General features: G+C 42.9%; 4 protein-coding genes across 8 annotated transcripts in view; 3 read left to right on the plus strand and 1 right to left on the minus strand.

Annotated features, from left to right (window-relative positions):
* Positions 1–23223, plus strand: part of SPECC1L (sperm antigen with calponin homology and coiled-coil domains 1 like) — a 116812-nt gene that overhangs the window by 18917 nt on the left and 74672 nt on the right. The gene's annotated exons all lie outside the window — the stretch shown is intronic.
* Positions 4109–12087, plus strand: UPB1 (beta-ureidopropionase 1). 2 transcript variants are annotated; one of them, XM_042478527.1, is made up of 10 exons: positions 4109–4319; positions 5074–5245; positions 6806–6893; positions 6968–7062; positions 8762–8923; positions 9081–9250; positions 9332–9417; positions 9794–9838; positions 10455–10609; positions 11586–12087. In XM_042478527.1, the coding sequence occupies exons 1-10, from the start codon at positions 4270–4272 to the stop codon at positions 11667–11669; spliced, it is 1107 nt and encodes a 368-aa protein (XP_042334461.1). In that variant the 5' UTR covers positions 4109–4269; the 3' UTR covers positions 11670–12087. The 2 variants fall into 2 exon arrangements, with proteins under 2 accessions (XP_042334461.1, XP_042334460.1); XM_042478526.1 differs by lacking the exon at positions 9794–9838 and having other exon boundaries at positions 4111–4319; positions 9332–9413.
* GUCD1 (guanylyl cyclase domain containing 1) lies at positions 12190–16671 on the minus strand. 2 transcript variants are annotated; one of them, XM_042478528.1, is made up of 6 exons: positions 16532–16671; positions 15577–15661; positions 15329–15494; positions 14945–15036; positions 13213–13458; positions 12190–12653 (listed from the first exon to the last, which is right to left on the minus strand). In XM_042478528.1, the coding sequence occupies exons 1-6, from the start codon at positions 16602–16604 to the stop codon at positions 12530–12532; spliced, it is 786 nt and encodes a 261-aa protein (XP_042334462.1). In that variant the 5' UTR covers positions 16605–16671; the 3' UTR covers positions 12190–12529. The 2 variants fall into 2 exon arrangements, with proteins under 2 accessions (XP_042334462.1, XP_042334463.1); XM_042478529.1 differs by having other exon boundaries at positions 13217–13458; positions 16532–16669.
* SNRPD3 (small nuclear ribonucleoprotein D3 polypeptide) lies at positions 17263–22189 on the plus strand. The gene is made up of 4 exons (XM_042477816.1): positions 17263–17421; positions 18045–18214; positions 20025–20217; positions 22068–22189. The coding sequence occupies exons 2-4, from the start codon at positions 18089–18091 to the stop codon at positions 22187–22189; spliced, it is 441 nt and encodes a 146-aa protein (XP_042333750.1). The 5' UTR covers positions 17263–17421; positions 18045–18088.

Below are 23223 nucleotides of genomic sequence, written 5' to 3' on the forward strand. Positions count from 1 at the left end.
CCCAGCCCGAGGCGTCCAACGTCTCATCTCTGACGCAATTAACGTTTTCCAGTAACCTGGCAAACGAGAACTAATTGGCCCCTGGGTCTTCACGAGGAAAGCGCCTCGTTTCGGGAGACACGCCAATTATAAAGTAATTACCGTCAGGGTTTAAACGGATTTACGCTCCCAGCGTGAAAAGGTACTCCAAGAATTATATATATATATATATATATGCGCGCGTGCACTTAGTCTTGCAAATATGTGTGTGTATATAAAAGAATGGCATATAGAAATATAAGGCATTTGGTGTTGCATATATATATATATATATATATAAAACATAGAAATAAATGTAAAGAAACTTTCTTGCATATATATATATATATATATATATACCCACACACACACACATACATATATTTAATGAATGGAATAAATATATGAATATAAAGGTATTTAGTCTTGCGCATATATATATATATATATATATGAATAACATAAACATATAATTATAAAGGCATTTTCTCTTGCAAACATATATAGATATATAGATATATGAATGACATAAATATAGAAATATAAGGCATTTGGTCTTGCATATATATATATATATATGAATGATATGAATATATAAATATGAGGCATTTCCTCTTGCAAACGTGTGTATGTGTGTGTGTGTGTATATATATATATATTAATAACAAATATATAAATATAAGGCATTTGTTCTTGTAATCATATTTATGTGTGTGTGTGTGTGTATATATATATAAAACAGCAAATGCCTTGTATGAATGACATACAAGGCATTTGCTGTTTTATATATATACATATATACACACACACACATATGCTATGGATGGATGGATAGATAGATATGCTAAGTTAAATGCCTTGTATGTCACACACACATATACATATATATATATATGCAAATTTATTTATATTTATATCTGTATAGCATTCACACACACACACACACACACATGAGAGACATAATACACGGCATTTATTCCTTCTAGGCTGGCACTGAATGCATTAAAACCCTGGAAGGCAGTTAATGTTTCATGGCCTTTCCTTGGATAGCATTGTTTTTGCGTCGGACACTGCCGCCGCCATTGTTCTCCTTCTTTTGGCGCTTTGGAACAAAACGTACCCTTCCTTCTCAGTTCGTTCGCCGCCGGACGGTGATTAATGACTCCGGCCTCCGAGTCATGGAAACACAGAAGAACAGAGAGCTGGAGTCGGAAGGGTTGCCATGCAGGAACTCCCATTCAAAACCATGCAGGAAATCTAAATCCAAAGCCATGCAGGAACTCACCATCAAACAGCACCAAGTTAATGGAATAGGGGTCTCTCTTAGCATCGTTACTCCAGTTTTGTCTAAAGGGTTTGATGTCCAGATGTCCAGATGTCCATAAAGGACCGAGAGTTAAATATCGCAGGATTAGAACCAGAGAACAGTACTTTAATGAGGGTTAATTAACAGGAACCTTTCGCACCCACCTCCCATTAATCCATATATGCTAGTCTTCATATATCTATCTATCTATCTATCTATCTATCTATCTGATTTTGCAGCTTATTAATGCCTATGTTAATTTTCATACACACACACACACACACACACGCACACACACGATTTTGCATCCTATTATATGATTTTCCAGCCTTTTAATGCATATGTTAGTAAACTAGGATTTGCAACCAAATGATAATAATTCTCATGTTAGTTTATTTATATGTGTGTGTGTGTGTGTGTGTGTGTGTGTGTGACGACATTGTATCCTATTAATGGTTATGATACACACACACACACACATATTATTTTGCGTCCTATTAATGCTTATGCATATATATATATATATATGATTTTGCATCCTAATATATGTGTGTGTGTGTGTGTGTATGCATAGATGAAAATCACACATATATGTAAACATAAATATCATTAGGATGCAATATATATGTATATATATATATATGCATAAGTTTTAATAGGATGCAAAATCATATATGTGCGTGTGTGTGTGTGTGTGTGTACACACACCATTAAGCATTAATATTGTTAGGATGCAAAATCATATACTGTATATATATATACAGTACTATGATTTTCATCTCGTGGGAAAAGGGAGCCTTTGGTCAACATTCAGGAAAAGCATATTTTATCAGTTACATAAAACAAACAATAATAAACAAAAACAAAAAATAATATACTCCGCGGATGGTCTTCGCTTTTCCTGTCCTTCGCCGCTGCCACCGCCGCCATTGCACGCTTTTTGGCATGTACGGCAAACCCAGATCGCAGGCATTTCCGCAAACAAACAAAACAAACAAAAGTTCACGCTGAAAATAGAAAGGTCAGATGCTTTACCCAAAGCAAAGTGTCCCGAAGGAATACAGTAAATGAATTAAGCCATTCCGGCTGATCGCTCTGATGTTTCCCTCCTCCTGGATGACCACTGGATGGACTAGATGTCCACCTAGCATGACCAATAGCTGGACGAGATGACCACTTCAGACCCCTGGCATAGCTGCTAGAGGAATTAGATGACCACTGGGAGACCCCATGCATGACCACTTGATGGACTAGATTACCACTGGGAGACCTCTAGATGAAGCAGATGACCACTAGGGGACCCCTTGCATGACCACTAAATGCATTAGATGACCACCAGCAAGGCCAATAGATGAACTAGATGACCACTGGGAAAGCCCTTGCAAAACCACTAGATAAACTCAATGACCACTTGGAGACCCTTGCATGACCAACTAGGTAAACTAGATGACCACTGAATTAACTAGATGGTCCACCAGGGTACCAATTAATAACGACTAGATGAACTCACAGCGCTATGTAAATTTACAGCGCTTTATAAATAAATTAATAATAATAATAATAACAACAACAACAACGATGACCACTGGGAGGTCATACTAGTATGACCACTAGATGGAATAATGACCACTGGGATTCCCATTGCATGACCACTAGATGAACTAAATGACCACTGGATGACCTAGATGACCACTGGGGGACCCCTTGCTCGACCCCTAGATGAACCAGATGACCATTAGGGAAACTAGATGACCAATGGGAGACCTTGCATGACCACTAGATGGACTAGATGACCACTGGATTAATTAAATTACCACTGGATGAACTAGATGACCACTGGGAGATCCCTTTTATGACCAGTTGATGAAATAGATGACCACTAGATGGATTAGATGACCACTTGAGGACCCCTTTGAGCTTCCTGTCGTCCGAAGGCAAGTGACCAGTGGATTCGTTCTTTCTTTCTGCCATTTTTTATTTGTATTGAAGTTAAATATTACTCATCCTCTCAATCGACGCGCGTTTCACTAACGAGGCTTAATGTTTAACCATGGCGCATCCCGGCGGCATACTTTCTGCGCCAGCTGTCATGGAAAGAGGATACACATTTCAATAAATGTTTTAAGAGACTAGATATAACATCCGAATTAAAGTACTGCTTTGTAATCCTGCGCAGGATTACGAGTTCACGGTACACGTCGCTACGTGCTTAGCATTGCGTACAGCGGACAAAATCCACGTAAATATTTACGTAAACATCCCTATAGGCCTTAATTCGAACCCGTTACAGGGTTTTATTGTCCAGGTTTTGCCATATGCGCGAGTTAAAATTTCACGAATGGCGTTAAATCCGTGCAAGTGAAATATTACGAATGGCGTTAAATCCACGCAAGCGAAATATTCGCAGCGTTAAATTCTCGCGAGCGTAATATTTGCCAACTGAGTTAAATCCACGCAAATCTTCGTAAAATGAACTAAATCTTCGCGGACAGAGTTAAATCCACACGATTTAAATCCTCGCGGTCTGGTGTTAAATCCACGCAACCAAATTTAAATCATATTTCCCTCGTCTTTTTCCGTTTCTCTTAACATATATACTTTTTAAAAACGAACGTACTTTTGTTTTGCTTCAAAACAACATTTTAGTGTCGGTTTTGTTGTTTATTTCCCTCAGAGAAAGGTTTTAATTAATCCTCCTTTTTCTATTAATGTTTCAAAGTTTTGTTTATTTATGTGTTTTTAAATAAACATTAACCCAAGAGGGCCTTATTGTTTGCTTTTCATGTTGCAAGGCTGCACTTTGCTCCTCTTTCTTCCCTCAGGAAGAGTTTGTGATAGTAGGGCTCAAACTAGGCCTCACTCATCCCCAGGCTTTCCTAGTGTCTCAGCCCAGGAACGGTGAGGGAGAGGCGTTCAGGGCAACAAATTTAGGCCCAGGCCTGACAATGGAGGAACCGCTGAGGAAATTCCAGGAGGCCGAAGGGGAGGCCGTATGGTGCGTTCAGGAACTACATTTTCCATCAGGCTTTGCGGCTTCTGACAGACGTTGTGAGGGGAATATAGTTATTAATTTAGTTACATAGTTATTTATTTAGTTATATAGTTATTTATTTAGGTAATTACATAAGCATAGTTAAAATTAATGATAGTAAATTATTACTAAATAATTGTGACCAAATAGTTATGTTTAGTTACATGGTTATTTATTTAGTTACATAATTACTTAGTTAATTGCATAGTTGTAGTTACAGTTAATGATAATAACATATTACTAAATAATTACTTCTAAACAGTTACAGTTAGTTACATAGTTCTTTTATTTAGTTAGTGCTACAGGTAAGGTTGCAGTTAATAATAGTAAATTATAACTAAATAATTGTTATTAAATTGTTATGTTTAATTACATAGTTACTGTATTTATTTAGTTCCACATTTACAGATACCATTAATAATAGTGAATTATTATTAAATAGTTATTACTAAATAGTTATATTTAATCACCTGGTTATTTTAAATTAACATTTAGTTATATAGTTACATTTAGTTGCATAGTTATTTATTTAGCTTGACAGTTGTTTGTTTATTTATTTATGCAGTTATATTTACAGTTAATAATAGTAAATTATTATTAAGTAATTATTACTAAATAATACTAAGTCACATTATAATTAAGTTAGGAATTTAGAAAAAGAAAATTGAGATGTAAATCATGATAATAATGATAAATAATATTATAATTCCCCTTCCAGGGCTCTGGACCTCCCTCCAGCCGCTTTGTCCGCAGCTGAAGAGCGCGATTTCGAGTTGCGTGGTTACAGGTTCGAAGCCGCAGCGGAGCAGCTGAGGCCACCAAGGGTGGTCCGCGTGGGGCTTGTCCAGAATAAAATCCAGCTCCCGACGGACGCTCCGGTGGCCGAACAGGTGACCACTAGGGGACCCCTTGCATGACCACTAGATGAACTAGATGACCACTGGGGGGACACTTTGCCTGACCACTAGATGACTTAGATTACCACTAGCGTTGCCACAAGATGACCACTGGGAACCCATTGACTGACAAACTAAATGAACTAGATGACCACTGGGAGACCCCTTACATGACCACTAGATGGACTAGATGACCTCTGGAAGAGCCCTTGCATGACCACTAGGTGGACTAGATGACCACTGAGGACCCTTTGGCTGACCACTAGTGAGCTAGATAACCACTAACATGTCCACAAGATGAACTAAACGACCACTGAGGACCATTAGTGACCTAGATGACCACTAACATGCCCACAAGATGAACTAAATGACCACTGAAGACCCTTTGCCTGACCATTAGTGACCTAGATGACCACTAACATATCCACAAAATGACCACTGAGGACCCTTTGCGTGACCATTAGTGACCTAGATGACCACTAGCATGACCACCAGATGAAGTAGATGACCACTGAGGACCCTTTGCCTGACCACTAGTCACCCAGATGACCACTAGCATGACCACTAGATGAACTAGATGATCACTGAGGACCATTAGTGACCTAGATGACCACTAACATGACCACAAGATGAACTAAATGACCACTGAAGACCCTTGGCCTGACCACTAGTGACCTAGATGACCACTAGCATGACCACAAGATGAACTAAATGACCACTGAGGACCCTTGGCCTGACCATTAGTGACCTAGATGACCACTAGCATGTCCACTAGATGATCTAGATGACCACTGAGGACCCTTTGCCTGACCACTAGTGACCTAGATGACCACTAACATGTCCACAAGATGAACTAAATGATCACTGAGGACCATTAGTGACATAGATGACCACTAACGTGCCCACAAGATGAACTAAATGACCACTGAGGACCCTTTGCCTGACCATTAGTGACCTAGATGACCACTAACATGTCCACAAGATGAACTAAATGACCACTGAGGACCCTTTGCCTGACCATTAGTGACCTAGATGACCACTAGCATGACCACCAGATGAACTAGATGACCACTGAGGACCCTTTGCCTGACCACTAGTGACCTAGATGACCACTAGCATGACCACTAGATGGACTAGATGACCACTGGCAAACATTTACGCCATCCAGCAACGGCGAATTTCCTCGTAATTTTTGCGACCGCCATCCAAAAGACAATCCTTGTTTTGCCTTTTAAATGTTAATTATCCTGAGTGTAAAAGCGCTTCTAACAAGGCTAATTACCCTCCGCTTCCTGCACGCTTTGATTCCCAGTACAAAATTGCGGCGCGGGTTCAAAGGTTGCGGCGTTCGCTTTCGCTTATTTTGACTCTTTAATCCCGGCAATAAAATCCTCAAATCAAGGCAAATATATTGCTCATGCTAAATGTGAGATACGGCAGCGAGGAAAAACAATGTAAACGTATCGCTCGCGCTAAACGCAAGATACGGTGGCGAGGAAAAGCGTTAATTAGCGATTAATCTAATTTTGCCCCCCCCCGTTCTTTTCGGATTAGGTTGCGGCGCTCCACCGGCGCATAGAAGAAATCGTGGAAGTGGCGGCCATGTGCGGCGTCAACATTGTCTGCTTCCAGGAAGTCTGGAGTGAGTAGCGAGCCCGGGCGGCCATGTTTTTTTTTTTAAATTGCGTTAAATGCATTTTTAATTCTTTCCCCCAGCGATGCCTTTTGCGTTCTGCACCAGAGAGAGGCTCCCTTGGACCGAGTTCGCGGAATCGGCGGAAGATGGGCCGACGACGCGGTTTTGCCAGAAGGTATGGTGCCGGGACAAAATGGTTGTCCTTCCACCATTTTGAGACCTTAATTTAAGGGAGAAAAACATATTTTGTATTTTGAAATTATTAGACCCAATAGATTTGCAATTTCAGTCCTAAATCTGCAAAACGGATCACACTAAATGCGAGATACAGAGTTGAGGAAAATCTTATGTTAGGACAGTTAGGGATGTTTCACCACTGTGGTGGTCATCTAGTTCATCTAGTGGCCATGCTAGTGGTCATCTAGTTGGTCTAGTGGTCATGCAAGGGGTCCCTGGTGGTCATCTAGTTCATCTAGTGGTCATGCTTGGGGTCCCTGGTGGTCATCTAGTTCCTCTAGTGGTCATGCTGAAGAAGAGAAGGTTAAAACATCCCCAGCTACCTCAGTCGTTCCTCATAGGGCTTCATGGTTTCCAGACCCTTCATCATTTCAGTCACCCTCCTTTGGACACGCTCCAGTTTCTCAATGTCCTTTTGTAATTGTAGTGCCCAGAACTGGACACAGTATTCCAGGTGGGGCCTGACTAAAGCAGAATAGAGTGGCACTATTAATTCCCTTGATCTAGACACTATACTTCTATTGATGCAGCCTAGACTCGCATTGGCCTTGTTAGTTGCCGCATCGCACTGTTGACTTATATTCAACTTGTGGTCTACTTGGACTCCTAGATCCCTTTCACACGTAGTTTCGTTCAGCCAGGTGTCCTCCATCCTATATCTGTGCATTTCATTTTTCTGTCCTAAGTGCAGTACCTTACATTTCTCTGTGTTGAATTTCATTTTGTTAGCTTTGGCCCAGTTTTCTAGTCTGTTCAGGTCATTTTGAATCTTGATCCAAATTCCTCCTAATTTTGTGTCATCATGCTAGTGGTCATCTAGTTCATCTAGTGGTCATGCATGGGGTCTCCCAGTGGTCATCTAGTTCCTCTAGTGGTCATGCAAGTGGTCATCTACTTCATCTAGTAGTCATGCTAGTGGTCACCTACTTCATCTAGTAGTCATGGTAGTGGTCACCTACTTCATCTAGTGGTCATTCAAGGCGTCTCCTGGTGGTCATCTATTTAATGCAGTGGTCATGCAAGGGGTCCCCCAGTGGTCATCTAGTGACTGCATGCATTTCCTTTCCACACCATTTTCGACGCCAGCACCCCAACATTTTTCTGTCGCCGGGCAGATAACGTACGCGAAGGCACTGACCATTTGGCCGCAGATACGTATTTCTGCAAACGACCGGACGGTGCTTCTTCGGCCGGAGAGACGGGTCAAGCGCTGGGCGTCCGAGATTAATGGATGCTGGCGGTCAATATCTCCACGGCGTCCGGAGAACATGAAACAGAGAAAGGAAGGGAAGCGGAGGCTTAATCGGATCAAAGGGAGACATGATTGATGGACGTCATGGAGGCCAACTGGGGCCATTATGCGCCGCTGGCCATTAGCCGCCATTAGCGGACGGCCATTTTTATGGAAAAACAAACGCACAACAGGATGCTTTAAAAGGCAATTTTCTAATTATGAGGCTTCTAACGGGAAAATAAACGAGGTTTATCCCATCCCATTAAAGCGCGAGGGTCGAGTTTTGTGTACCGTAAAAAGTGCACAGGAGGATTATCCGGGTTCGTTCGGCGCCATTTCAGACACGCGTTTTGCACGCGCTTCTGAACAAACCGTGCCTCGCTTTCGCCCCCCCCCCCCGCAGCTGGCCAAGAAGCACAACATGGCAGTTGTGTCGCCCATCCTGGAGCGCGACACCGCCCACAGCGAGACGCTCTGGAACACGGCAGTGGTGGTTTCGAACTCGGGCGCCGTGATGGGGAAGACGCGCAAGAACCACATCCCCAGGATCGGGGACTTTAATGAGGTGAGGGTCTGTCGGGTCTCGTTCGCCATTTTTGCGGGGGTGTAAACAAGGGACAGATCACGCTAAATGTGAGATACGGCGTTGCGGAAAATAAAAAACTTATAGATACGGCGTAATTACAACCCATTGTGTCTTAATACTGTACCTCCTTCCTCAGTCGACTTACTACATGGAGGGCAACCGCGGCCACCCCGTTTTCCAGACGCCGTTCGGACGCGTCGCAGTCAACATCTGTTACGGCCGCCATCACCCCCTCAATTGGCTCATGTTCGCCCTCAACGGAGCGGAGGTCATCTTCAACCCTTGCGCAACCATCGGGAAACTCAGGTAAATCTCGGCACGGTCCATCGCATCTGCCATGACGCCGACGCCATCGTGAATTAACCGCGGTTTTTCATCTCTCCGCAGCGAGTCCATGTGGCCCATCGAGGCACACAACGCTGCCATCGCGAACCACTGCTTCGTTTGCGCCGTGAACCGTGTCGGGACGGTGAGTGCGTCCGCCATGGTTTTTACGGTTGCACTTCGACTGCAATTTTAATATTTGTGTCCGAACCGCCACCATCATCATTATCGTTAGAGTTAAAGGAAGGGTTCTGGAAAACATCTTTTTTCCTTCGACAGCCAGACGCGGTGTAATTAGGTTTTCGTCTTTTTTGCGTCCGGCATTTCATGGTATGGAGGAAAAATGGCGCAATGATGCCACCTTCTGGTTAAAAAGGGATAAGCTGTCACAATGCAAGACATCGTTTTATATATATATATATATATATATATATATAAAAAAAATCATTAAATGATTTAAAACAAACAAACAAATAAACAACATAGTTAAATTTCGTATTTTATTCCACCTATTTTTTTTTTCAGGAAATTATCCAAATCCTTTTACTTCAGGAGATGGAGAGAAGGACAGTATGTACGTCCCTTTATATAGATATTGATATAAAATTATATATAATATAGTAGTATGTATATAAAAACACACATGATAAAACATTATAACATATGTTGTGTGTCTGTGAGTACATAAACACATAAGTGTAGAATAATATATATATATATATATATGAAAACGTATAATATATGTGTGTGTGTGTGTATATATATATATATGAAAGCATATAATATATATATGTGTGCATGCATGTATATTTATATATGAAAATGTAATATATATGTGTGTGTATATATGTAGGTATGTGTATATATATATATGTATGTTTGCACATATAAATATATATATATATATATGATAACGTATATATATATATATACACACACACACACACATATATATACACACATGTTTGTGTATATATATGCATATATACATGCAGACACACATATATTTGTGTGCATGTATATATGTGTGTGTATATATTTATATATATATACACACACATGCATACAGTAATATATATATATATATATATATATATATATATATATTTGTGTGGAATGAGAGTCCATTGACCCTCCATTTTAGCTGGAGTAACATTCTCCTTACCTCTCCCTTTCCGGCACAAAGCCCACCGTGACTTCGGATACTTCTACGGTTCTAGTTACGTGTCCGCTCCGGACGGCAGCCGAACCCCTGGCCTCTCTCGAACTCGGGACGGGCTCCTTGTGGCCGAGATGGACCTGAACCTTTGCAGACAAGTCGCCGACAAGTGGAACTTCAAGGTAAAATGTCCCCTGAAGCCACCGCAAAAACCGCGTTCTACAACTATGCGTTTGCGCGGTTTCGTAAAAAAGGCAAAATTTTTCAACTTTGAAACTGTGGTTTTTATTAATTAAGGCTGCAACAGCGTTCGCGAGTTTGCAAACTATAATATTTAATCATTTGATAAACATTTCGTTTTGGGATTAAAATGAAATCGAATTGATATATTAAAATGAAAAATAAAGAAGAAGTCAAAGTCAGGAGATCAATTATTGACCGACTTAATTCGCATATAACATTTTAATAATTTAATTTAATTTAATTATTTGATAAATGAGTCAGTTGGAATTAAAATGAAATCAAATCGATTAAGTAAATTAAAAAATAAAGAAGTCAGGAAATAAATGACTTGCGGATTGAATTATAGAACAGCGTTTGTAAATTCGCGAGTAATAATATTTAATCGTTTGATAGAACAAGTCGGTTGGGATTAAAATGAAATCAAATTGATTAATTAAAATAAATAAATTAATAAATAAGGCAGGAGGTGAATTATTGAACGATAGAAATATCATTGCAAATTTGCCAATCATAATATTTAATCGTTTGATGAACGATTCGGTTGGGATTAAAATGAAATCGAATCGGTTAAGTAAATTAAAAAATAAAGAAGTCAGGAAATAAATGACTGACGGATTTAATTATAGAACAGCGTTTGCAAATTTGCGAATAATAATATTTAATCATTTGATAACTGGGTCACCCTTATAACATTAATTAATTAAAAGAAGAAATCGGTAAACAAATGACTGATCGATTTAATGATAGAATTCACTAAATTCAATCACTAAATTCTCTCATTAAATTGCCCATTTGTCAACAATAATATTTAATCATTTGATAAATGAGTCACGCTTTTGGGAGAAAATTAAAAAGACAAAGAAGGATCGATTAAATAAATTACTGACCGATCAAATGGTCACTTTTTTCCTCCAGATGACCGGCAGATACGAGATGTACGTCCGAGAGCTGGCCGAAGCGGTGCGGCCGGATTTTGTACCGAACATCATCAAAGAGTGAATTAAGCATTTAATTAAGGATTTAATTAAATAAGAATTTAATGTAATTAAGCATCAATTAAGATTCGTTTCCCGTAATGATTGTCCCATTTAATCCTTCCGTTTTCCGTTCATCCTCAGCTTCCTTCCTTTGCAAACCCTCCATCTATTGATGAATTCATTGATCCGTTTATTGACCGATCGATCAATCGATTGGATGCAGACCTAACAAATCCGCGTAACAAGCCTAATTGAACCCAGATCCTTACCCTTCCCGCTTTATTGATCGCTTTCTAATAAAGTCCTGTTTTCTTATGGATCAATACAGCTTGGCGAATTGAAAAACCGATCGCGATCGATTTTGATCAAATCGTTTTATTATCATTATAATTACAATCGAGAACGGCTTATGACTAAAATAAATTTGCATATAAAATTAATCCGCATGTAAAATAATCCTTACATTCGCCATCGTTTCTCGTTTTATGGCTTTGGCGCATTTTTTGCCACACGGAAAAAACGCGGCAGCGCAAAAGTGACGTTTCGTGTTTTTCAGCAGCCATTTTGTTTGGTGTGACAACCGGGAGCCGACGCAGCAATCCCATTTCCGATTACGCGCCACTTTGCGCAGGTCCGTTATGGAAGGCGGCCATTTTGTTTCATTCGTAGAGTTTATAGTGAGTTCTTCTGCGGCACAATTTATATATATATATATATATATATATAATTATTAATGTTCTGCCCAAAAAATCACCAAAAAAATCGTGCGTCCCGTGTTCTTTGCGCCCTCGCCACACTAAAATATCGTGGAGAGTCCTGAGATAAGTGAATGACGCCAAGATGAATCCGGGAGCGGACGGGCGACCGACAGCAATGACGGCTTCAGCGTCGTGACAGCGTGTATTTCCCACATGTCAGCTGTCGCTGTAAACGAAGAGGATATCCTCGTCCGTGCCGTAACTCGTCCTCGCTTCTTCGAAATTGTCGACGCTGGTGCAGCAGGTCCCTGCGCGGTGAGAAAGGAAACGGCGCTGTTATGTGACCATAGAGTTGCGCTGGAGGACCCAGAGATTCCTAGAGAGGACACTTCCCTAGGCCTTTGTAGGTCCTCCAGTGGTATTCTATGGGAATATATGACCATAGAGTTGCACTGAAGGACCTAGAGATTCCTAGAGAGGACACTTCCCTAGGCCTTTGTATGTCCTCCAGTGTTATTCAATGGGAAGATATGACCATAGAGTTGCACTGGAGGACCTAGATATTCCTAGAGAGAACACTTCCATAGGCATTTGTAGCCCCTCCAGTGTTATTCTATGGGAAGATATGATCATAGAGTTGCACTGGAGGACCTAGAGATTCCTAGAGAGGACACTTCTGGCATCTGTTATTCTATGGGAAGACGTGACCATAGAGTTGCACTGGAGGACCTAGAAATTCCTAGAGACACATCCATAGCCATTTGTAGGTCCTCCAGTGTTATTCTATGGGGAGATATGACCATAGAGTTGTCCCAGAGATTCCTAGAGAGGACACCTCTCCGTTAAACCGGGGTTTTTGACGCTTACTCACGGTCGGCGTACGCAGGGTTGTTGTAATAGATGCTCCCTGAGGCGCGGTTGTATCCGCAAAGGACGATGAAATGGCCCTGGTAGTCTGGACTGCGGCAGAAGCACTTCTGTCCGATGGGGAGGAAGCAGCAGTACTTGACAGGACTCGAACACAGCTCGCAGAGGAGGACGACGGCGTTGACCAGGACAATGGCCAAGTGGCCGCGGGAGAGGTGCCTCTGGACATCCTGGACGGTCACCGCGCTGGAAAAGACAGCAGCAAAATAGGATATGGGTTCGGATAATAGGTCCTGTCTAGGAATCTCTGGGTCCTCCGGTGCAACTCTGACATAGGGCTGACCATTGAGTTGCGCTGGAGGACCAAGATGTTCCTAGAGAGGACACTTCTATAGGCCTTTGCAGGTCCTCCAGTGCCATTCTATGGGAAGATATGACCATAGAGTTGATTTTGAGGATGTAGAGATTCCTAGAGGACACTCCTCTAGGCCTTTGTAGGTCCTCCAGTGCAAATGCTGACCATAGAGTTGCAATGGAGGACATAGAGATTTCGAGAGAGGACACTTCTCTAGGCATTTGTAGGTCCTCCAGTGTCATTCTATGGTCAATGTGTGGCTAATATTGACCATGGAGTTGCACTGGAGGACCTAGAGAGTCCTAAAAGAGTATACGTACGGCGAACGCTGACCATAAAGTTGCTCTGGAGGACCTAAAGATTCCTAGAGAGGACACTTCTCAAGGACTTTGTAGGTCCTTCAATGTTATTCTATGGGAAGATATGACCATAGAGTTGCACTGGAGGACCAGAGATTCCTAGAGAGGACACTTCTGGTGGATGTTGACAATAGAATTGCCCTGGTGGACCTAGAGATTCCTAGACAGGACACTTCTCTAAGCATTTGTAGATCCTCCAGTGTCATTCTACGGTTAATGTGTGGCGAATATTGACCATAGAGTTGCACTGGAGGACCTAGAGCAGGGGTAGGCAACCTTTTTGAGTCGGGGGCCGGGTTGCTGTCCATCAGACAACTGGGGGGGCCAAAGCTGGGGGGTGGGGCTTCCACCACGGGGGCGGGACCATGTGCTGGGGGGGGCGGAACTTCCACCCTCCGGGGGCGGAGCTTCCACCCCCAGGGGCCAGGCCACCTCCTCTTTGCCGGCCCCTGACAGGGCCCCAGGTCATGTCAGAGGCCAGGAAAGAGCCGGCGGGGACCGCCAGCACTGGAGGCCTCCCCGTCTTTGCCGGCCCCTGACGCCAGAGGCCCGCTGCCGCCGCCGGAGCCCTCCTGGAGGGCCCCAGTGACGGCAACTGGCCTCCCAGGGGCCTGCTGCCGCCGTCGGAGCCCTCCTGGACGGCCCCAGTGATGGGAACTGGCCTCCCAGGGGCCCGCTGCCGCCGTCAGAGCCCTGGGCGCCGCCATTTTGGGGGGAAAATGGCGGTGAAATCTTGTGCAACCTTCCCTGAGGTCGTGTGAGATTTCGTCGCCATTTTGGGCAAAAAATGGCGGCACCCATAGTGAGGAAAAGCCGCAACCACCGCCAGCGGCGGCAGCGGCAGGAGGAGCCAGGGGCCGGCTCAAAGGCCTCCGCGGGCCGGAGGTCGCTGACCCCTGACCTAGAGAGTCCTAAAGAGGACACTTCTCTAGGCATTTGTAGCTCCTCCAGTGCGACTCTATTGTCAAATTCCGGCGCAACTGCGCAAACTCTGTTCTATACTGACCGTTGAACTCACCATTTCTCAACTAGGACTTTGCAGGCTTTGGCTTGCGCAAAAAGCTGGTTGACGCGGTTCTCCTCCGTGTCGAAGTGTTTCCTATAGAAAGACTGAAAGAGATGGGGGGGAATTGCGTCAGACTGCAAAATGGCACTCGCGAGAAATTCGGGGATCACAGGACTGAAGCCAAAAATAAAATAAAATAATTAATTAAATTAATTAAATTAAAATTAATTAAATAAATATTAATTTAATTAATTAAAATTAATTAAATAAATTATTTAAGATTTAATTTTAATATATCGCTCACGCTAAATGCGAGATACAGGTTCGAGGAAAAATAATAATAATAAAATCTGGGATTAAATTAATTATTAATTCATTAGCGCGAACGAAACGAACCTGGTTCTTGTAGCCTTTGTCCACTCCGAGGGTCTGGGTGCAAAACCGGTGCTTGACGCCGAAATGCCGCATCAAATATGCCAAGTCGATGGTCCAGATGCTCTTGGTCAAGCGCAGTTCTTGGATGGCCCTCTGGAAACCGTCGTCGTCCAGGAGGTCCAGGTACCTGTGGCGAGGAAATCGGCGGAGTTACAAAGATTTATGTAAATCCGTACAGACCCGCGCTGCTGCATGCCGAGCAGACTTACTTGAGGACCATCCTGGAGCAGGCCAGGCCGCAGTCCCAGTGGTAGAGCTGCTGGAGGATGGGGACCTTCAGCTGGACAGTTTCGGCTGCGCCGTGGACAGGAGGGACGCCAGTGCGAATCGCGGTCCGCGCAAGAGAACAAGAGAACAAGGCATTAGTGCTTAGTAAGGACTACAAATCCTAGAGTTCCATAGGCTACAAGGCATCTTCCTAAAGCGGAGGGAGGAGGAGGAGGAGGAGGAGGCCTTTCGCTCTCTGCACATGCTCAGGAGCACTCTTTACGGATGCAATGCAGGAAAGGGTGAGGAAAAGGACCCTTTCCTTCCTCCCTTTGCCCTCTGCACATGCTCAGGAGCACTGCCTTCCCAATCCAATGGAGGAATAGAAGCTGGGTGGCCATTTTCTTCCTCCTTTTGACCTCTGCACATGCTCAGGAGCACTCCTTCCCAATCCAATGGAGGAAAGGATGAGGAAAAGGACCCTTTCCTTCCTCCCTTTGCCCTCTGCACATGCTCAGGAGCACTGCCTTCCCAATCCAATGGAGGAAAGTATAAGGAAAAAGACTGGGGCAGCCATTTTGTTTCTCCCTTTGCCCTCTGCACATGCTCAGGAGCACTCCTTCCATCCCAATCCAATGGAGGCCTTTGCTTTATCCCTTTGCCCTCTGTACATGCTCAGGAGCACTCCTTTCCAATGCAAACCAATGGTGCCCTTTCCTTTATCCCTTTGCCCTCTGCACATGCTCAGGAGCACTCCTTCCCAATGCAAAGGTATTAAGGAGAAGCAAGGGGGACCTTTCTATCTCCCTTTGCCCTCTGTACATGCTCAGGAGCACTCCTTTCCCAATGCAAACCAACGGAGCCCTTTCCGTCTTCCCTTTGCCCTCTGCACATGCTCAGGAACACTGATGCAAAGCAATGGCGCTCTGAACATGCTCAGAGGCACCACCCACAGACCTGGGTGAGGCGGGGCAGTCCCCTTTCCTTCCTCTTCCTCTTCCTCTTCCGCCTCTCGGCCGGGGCTCTTCATGGCTGAGGAGTCCTACCTTGCAGGGAGCCCTCTGACGTCTCTTAGCCCCGCCCTTGGTCTCGCCCAGGAGCCCTTGCAAACCCCGCCCCTAAACCATCCCCCTTACAGCCAGAAAACACGTTTAACGCGCATGTTTGACGCATTCATACGTTCAGGGGGAAGGAATACACGCGAATAAACGCGTGTTTTGAGGCCTATAGTGTTATTTTTCCTATGGGAAATGTATTCCAAACCCTCACTCTCCTTCAAATTAAGAAATATCAGGTTTAGGGCCGTAATTAGGAGCAAGTGTTGACACGCGTTAATTATAAATTAATTATGCTTAACGGCTTTTAAAAATATAAAGGCTTTGTTTATTGAAACCTGGCGGAACTTTAGTTGCAATGACTCTTGTTTTCCAGTCGAGCCTTTGAAAGGCTGCACCGGTTTTATGACAACAAAGTTCCCCAACTGCCATTGGATAATAGGGACGCCTAGAGCGTCCAGGACGTCCGGTACTTACCGGAAGTCAACGTTAAAAGCCTTCCCCCATGTAAATTTTGTTATTCCCGCCAATAATAAGCGTTTTTAAACGATATTAACGATGTTAAAATAAGGAGGCGGGGCTTTAAGGGCGGAAGTAGCCTCCCTTCGCGGCTAGTGACGGTTGTTTTTCCCCGCAAACCATAGAGGTCCAAGGCTTTTTAATGGGCGGAAGTGGCTAGAGCGTCGCGGAATCGCCTCCTACTTCCGGTTTCCGCTCGCAGTGCATTCTGGGACGCCGGGCGTGCGTTTGGGGAAGCGCCAGTAAACGGATTTCCAGCATCGCCAGAGAAAGGTGAGACGTTTTGAACGCGTTTTTCGGCGTTTTAGGAGGGACTACAGGTCCCATAATCCACAGTTATGGCCTAAAGCACTACAGATCCCATAAATCCTCGTGTTTGCATGCTTTTTTGGTTGGAGACTACTCCAAAACCCGTCTTGCCCCATGCTTTTGGGAAGACTACAAATCCCATCATGCCTCATATTTTTGGAGGGAAGTACTCCAAAACCCATGTTTCCTCATAAATACATGCTTTTTGGGGAGGAGAGTACTACAAAACCCATATTTACACAGTTTTGTGAGCTAGAGTACTACAAAATCCATCTTGCTTTATACATGCCTTTTGGGGAAGGAGAGTACTACAAAATCCATCATGCCTCATATATACATGCATTTTGGGGAGGAAATGACTCCAAAACCCATCTTTCCTCATTGTTTTGGGGAGGAAACCACTCCAAAACCCATCTTTCCTCATGTATCTATCATCCTTTATGAGGAAGGAGAGTACTACAAATCTCATCATGCCTCTTCATATTTGGGATGAGAAAGGGTACTACAAAACCCACCATCCTTCTCTCATAGGTCCCATGAAAGCCTCACATCCACAACCTTTGAGGCCCCTTTATTTCCTTCCACAGAATCGGGTGCGAATTGCCGCCGTACGCCGCCGCCGTACGCCGCCATGTCTATCGGAGTCCCCATCAAGGTCCTCCACGAAGCAGAGGGCCACATAGTGACCTGCGAGACCAACACAGGAGAAGTCTACCGGGGGAAGCTCATCGAAGCCGAGGACAACATGAACTGCCAGGTGAGGGCCACACAAAATGACGGACGATGGGAGATGCAGTACAAAATGGCGGACAAAATGGAGGACAATGGGGGCATCAGTACATACGCCCCTCCTTCCTCCGTATCTATCTGTCTATCCATTCTCCAGATCTATTCATCCATCCGTATCTGTCTATCATCCGTCCTCCATTTTGTCTACTTATCTTCCCTATCTCTCTCTATCTCTCTAACCATCCCTATCTATCTATTTCTATCTATCCCTCTATCCATATCTGTCTCTCTCTCCATCCATCTTATCTATGAGCCATCCATCTCTATCTATCTATCTATCTATCTATCTACCTGTTCATATCTATCACTCCATCTCTCCATATCTGTCTATCTGTCTCTCTACATCGATCTTATCTATCCATCCCTCCATATCTATCTATCCCTCCATCCATCCATTTTATCTATCCATGTCTATCTGTCCATGTCTGTCTGTCTGTCTGTCTATCTATCTCTATCCCTCCATATCTATCTATCTGCCTATCCCAACATCCATCCATCCATATATATCTATCTATCCCTCTGTATCTGTCTGCCTATCTCTCCATCCATCCATATCTATCTATCCATATCTATCTATCTGCCTATCTATCTATCTCTCCATCCATCCATTTTATCTATCGATATCTATCTTATCTATCCATCCCTCCACATCTGCATATCTGTCTATCTATCTGGAACATGAAGACAAAATGGAGGACGGTATCATCATCACTCTGTCCTCCGTCCTCCATATCTCTCCTTCCCTCCATCCCCCTCTTTATCCGTTCTCTGCATTCCCCAGAGCTGTCCATCCATCCATATATGTCTGTATATCTGTCTATCCATCTGTCTATCTATCTGTTCATATCTATCCATCCATATCTATCTTATCTATCTATCTGTCTTATCTGTCTGTCTGTCTGTCTACCTATCTGTCTACCTATCTGTTCTTATCTCTCTCCTTCCATTTCTATTATCTCTCCATCTATCCATATCTACCTTATCTATCCATCCTCCCTATCTATCCCTCCATCCTTCCATATCTATCTATATCTCCATCCATCCACATCTTATCTATCCCTCCCTCCCTATCTATCTGTTCATATCTATCTCTCCACCCATCCATATCTATCTTATCTGTCCATCCCTCTATATTTATCCCTCCCACCATATGTATCTATCTATCCATTCTCTACATTCCCCAGATCTATCTATCCATCCCTCCATATCTATCTCATCTATCCATCTTTCCTCCATATCTATCTATCCCTCCGTCCCTCCATATCTATCTATCTATCTATCTATCTATCTATCTATCCATCTATCCATATCTATCTCTATCCATCCATCCATATCCATCTTATCTCTCCATCCAACCTCCATATCTATCCACCTCTTTATCTATCTGTCCATCCATCCATGTTTATCCATACGTAAATGCATCCATCCTCTACATCTGTCCATCCTTCTGTTTATCCATATCTATCCATCTGTCCATATCTATCTATCTATCTTATCTATTTATCTATCTATCTTTTTAATACACTTTCTATACTTCCAACGTATTCCTGTATATTATTCTTTGGATCGTTAGATAAAATATACTGATAGATAGATAGATAGATAGATAGATAGATATCATTAAAACCGTTCCTCTCTAGGAATGTCCTCCGGTGCAACTCTATGGTCAAAACCTGCACCGAAAGAGCTATGGAACTCCCCAAATTGTTCAATATATGTATGTATTTTTATATATCTATATCTCTACTTATGTTTTCCGGATGCCGCCGTTGGCGCAGATGTCGAACATTACGGTGACGTATCGCGACGGCCGGGTGGCGCAGCTGGAGCAGGTCTACATCCGCGGGAGCAAGATCCGCTTCCTGATCCTGCCGGACATGCTCAAGAACGCCCCCATGCTCAAGAGCATGAAGAACAAGAACCAGGGCTCTGGTGCTGGGCGTGGAAAGGCCGCCATCTTGAAGGCGCAAGGTGAGGCTGCAGCGGATGCGGCAACGGGGTATATACATCTGTCGTATATCTATCCGTCCTCCATTTTATCTATTACCTATCTCTATCTACCTATCTGTCCATTCTACATATCTGTATCTGTGTATCTATCCATCATATTTCTTTATCCATTCTCCATTTATCTTCCTTATCTATTCATCCTCCATTTTACCTATTTCTTTCTTATCTCTATCTATCTATCCATCACTATCCATCCATCCTATCTATCTATCTATCTATCTATCTATCTATCTATATCTATATATATATATATATATATGTCTGATCTGTCTATCTATCTTTCTTTCTATATCTATCTCCATCCTTTATTTTACCTATCTTCCTGATCTCTCTCTCAATCTCTCTCTCTATCTATCTCCATCCTAGATAGATAGATAGATAGATCAGACATATATATAATCTAACTATCTATGTATCTATTCATCCTCCATTTTATCAATTTATCTTCCCTATTTGTATCTATCTATCTATCTATCTATCTATCTATCTATCTATCATATATCAATATCTATCCATGCCTATCTGTTCATCAATATTATTATTATTATTATTATTAACCTTTATTTATTAAGCGCTGTAAATTTACACAGCACTGTACATACAATCTTTTAGTCAGACAGTTCCCTGCCCTCAGGCTTACAATCTTAAAAAGACACGACACAAAAGGAGAAGGAATGGTTGTGGGGAATAGGATCAGGTCCAGCAGATCTTCTCCACCTCCGAGGCCTGGACCAAGGCAGATGGACTGGAGGAAGGGCTTGGCTTCAAACTGGAAGTTAATCTTCCATCCAGGGAAAATACCTACTCTCAAGTAGGATAATACATCAGTACATACATAGCATACCGGAAATGGTTGATCACAGGCACCAAAGAACATCAGATAGTAAGTGACAATTATGCAATACCTGGGAAACGTCTCTGAACAGAATGGTCTTCAACTCCGTTTTTGAAGCTGTTAAAGAAGTGATGCTCTGTTCGCGGGGGAAGAAGGTTCCCGGAGTGAGGGGCAGCGAGTGAAAAGGGATCCGAGAGGGGCAGCGGAATCCTGGGCTGTGGACAGACCTGACTACCAGAACGGAGGGTCCTAGTGGAAGTAGGAGAAGAAGGTCTGATAAGTAAGGAGGGGCCAGCCCATGGAGGGCTTCTTAAACGTCGACAGCAGGAGTGTGTACTGAATGCGAAAAGGGAGGGGGAGCCAGTGAAGGGATGCCAGCAAAGGGAGATATGGTCAGAGCGGTGGACGCGATGTGATAATGCGTGCATCTGAATCTGGACAGAAATTAAAGGACGGAGGTGAGAGAGGAAGCCAGCCAGAAGGATGTTACATTCAATCAGTCGTGAGACCACTAGGGCATGGACCAGGATCTTGGCAGTAGAGGCGGAGAGATATGTCGGATTTAACAATTGTTAAAGAGAATCTACAGCCTTGGCTGTGGCTGGATCTGGGGATACACGACAGAGAAGAATCAAAGAGATGAAGCCAAGACTGCGGGCTTGCTGGACCTGGTTGAACTAGAAATGTGTCCACAGCGACAGAAAAGGATATGAAGGGTGGCTTAGAGGGAAGACAAGAAGCTCCGTCTGACATGTTGAGCTTCAAAGCCGAAGCCGCATCCACTGCGAGACGCTGTGAGCAAGCCGGAGACTTGCTGTTCAAGCCTTGAGACAAGGTCAGGGGTGGAAAATACAGCTGGGTGTCATTGGCATCGAGATGGTAGGAAAACCAAAAGACTGATGAGTTTTCTAAGGCAGTGTGTAGAGAGAAAAAGAAGGGGACCAGAAACAGAGCCCTGGGGAACTCCAAACAATAGGAACAGGAGGAAGCAGTCTGACCACCTGTGACCGCAAAAGATCTCCGACAAGTAGATCTAAACCAGTCGAGAACAGAGTCGCTGAGAACCAAGGTCAGAAAGTATTCAACCGGAGACAGTGATCACACGTGGTCAAAGGCGCCAGACAATCAGGAGAAGAGATGAGAAAAGGCCGTTAGCCTTGGCCCGAAAGGTCATTCTGAGACTTGTGAGGCTGTCTCTTTAGAATGCCTGGGCGGACACCAGACTGGAAAGGGAGCGAGGATGAGTTGGCTTCAAAAACTCAATCAGCGCGAATAAACACCCGTTCCAGGACCTTAGAAAGAAAAGGAGAAGAGAAATGCGACTAGCTAGCAAAGAAGGGGGGTCAAGAGAAGGTTTTTTCAGAATTTGGGACGAGACATGTTGAAGTCGCAAGGGAAGGACGCCGGAGAGAGAGAGGATTAAGATATGGAGAGAAGCAAGCGAAGGGGGAGCTGCTATAGAGATTAGGAAGACGGGGCATGGATCAAGAGGACAGGTTGCAGGTTTGAAGAGTTCAGAATACGTATTATAGTAAATATAATAAATAATTTTTAATATATTATTACTATTTTCTTATATATTTACGACAATTATAAGAATTTAACCTATATATATATCGTAAATTTATATCATTCGATATTGAGCTGGTATGAAAGGAGCAATATGACTAACGAGACAGATTATTTATATGTATGGGATTTTATGACGAACTTTGCAATATGAGGCTGCGACCTTACTAAGTAAATGTAGAGATAAGGAAGAGACAGAGACAGGCCGGAGGAGATAGAAGCGAGTCGAGGTGAAGATAACATAGATTTACTAAGTAAATAGGGTAATACACATTATAAGAGGGATATAGAAATGAAATTAGAATAAGGAGTAATAAGGAAGAATGCCCGAGGTAGGATAATATGATAGATAATAGGTGGAATATGCTAGATATAGTAGAGAGTAGGAAGATTAATTAGGCTAATGATCCTATTTTATTATTATTCTGTTAAATATTAGCTTATATTTTAAAATAGGATAAAAATTAGATAGATATATACTTTTTATATATAGTATATATATATATATATATATATAAAAATTTAAAAATAAGTATAATAATCATTATATTAATATGAATTTA

Source organism: Sceloporus undulatus, chromosome 7, assembly GCF_019175285.1.
Source record: "Sceloporus undulatus isolate JIND9_A2432 ecotype Alabama chromosome 7, SceUnd_v1.1, whole genome shotgun sequence".
Classification (NCBI taxonomy): domain Eukaryota; kingdom Metazoa; phylum Chordata; class Lepidosauria; order Squamata; family Phrynosomatidae; genus Sceloporus; species Sceloporus undulatus.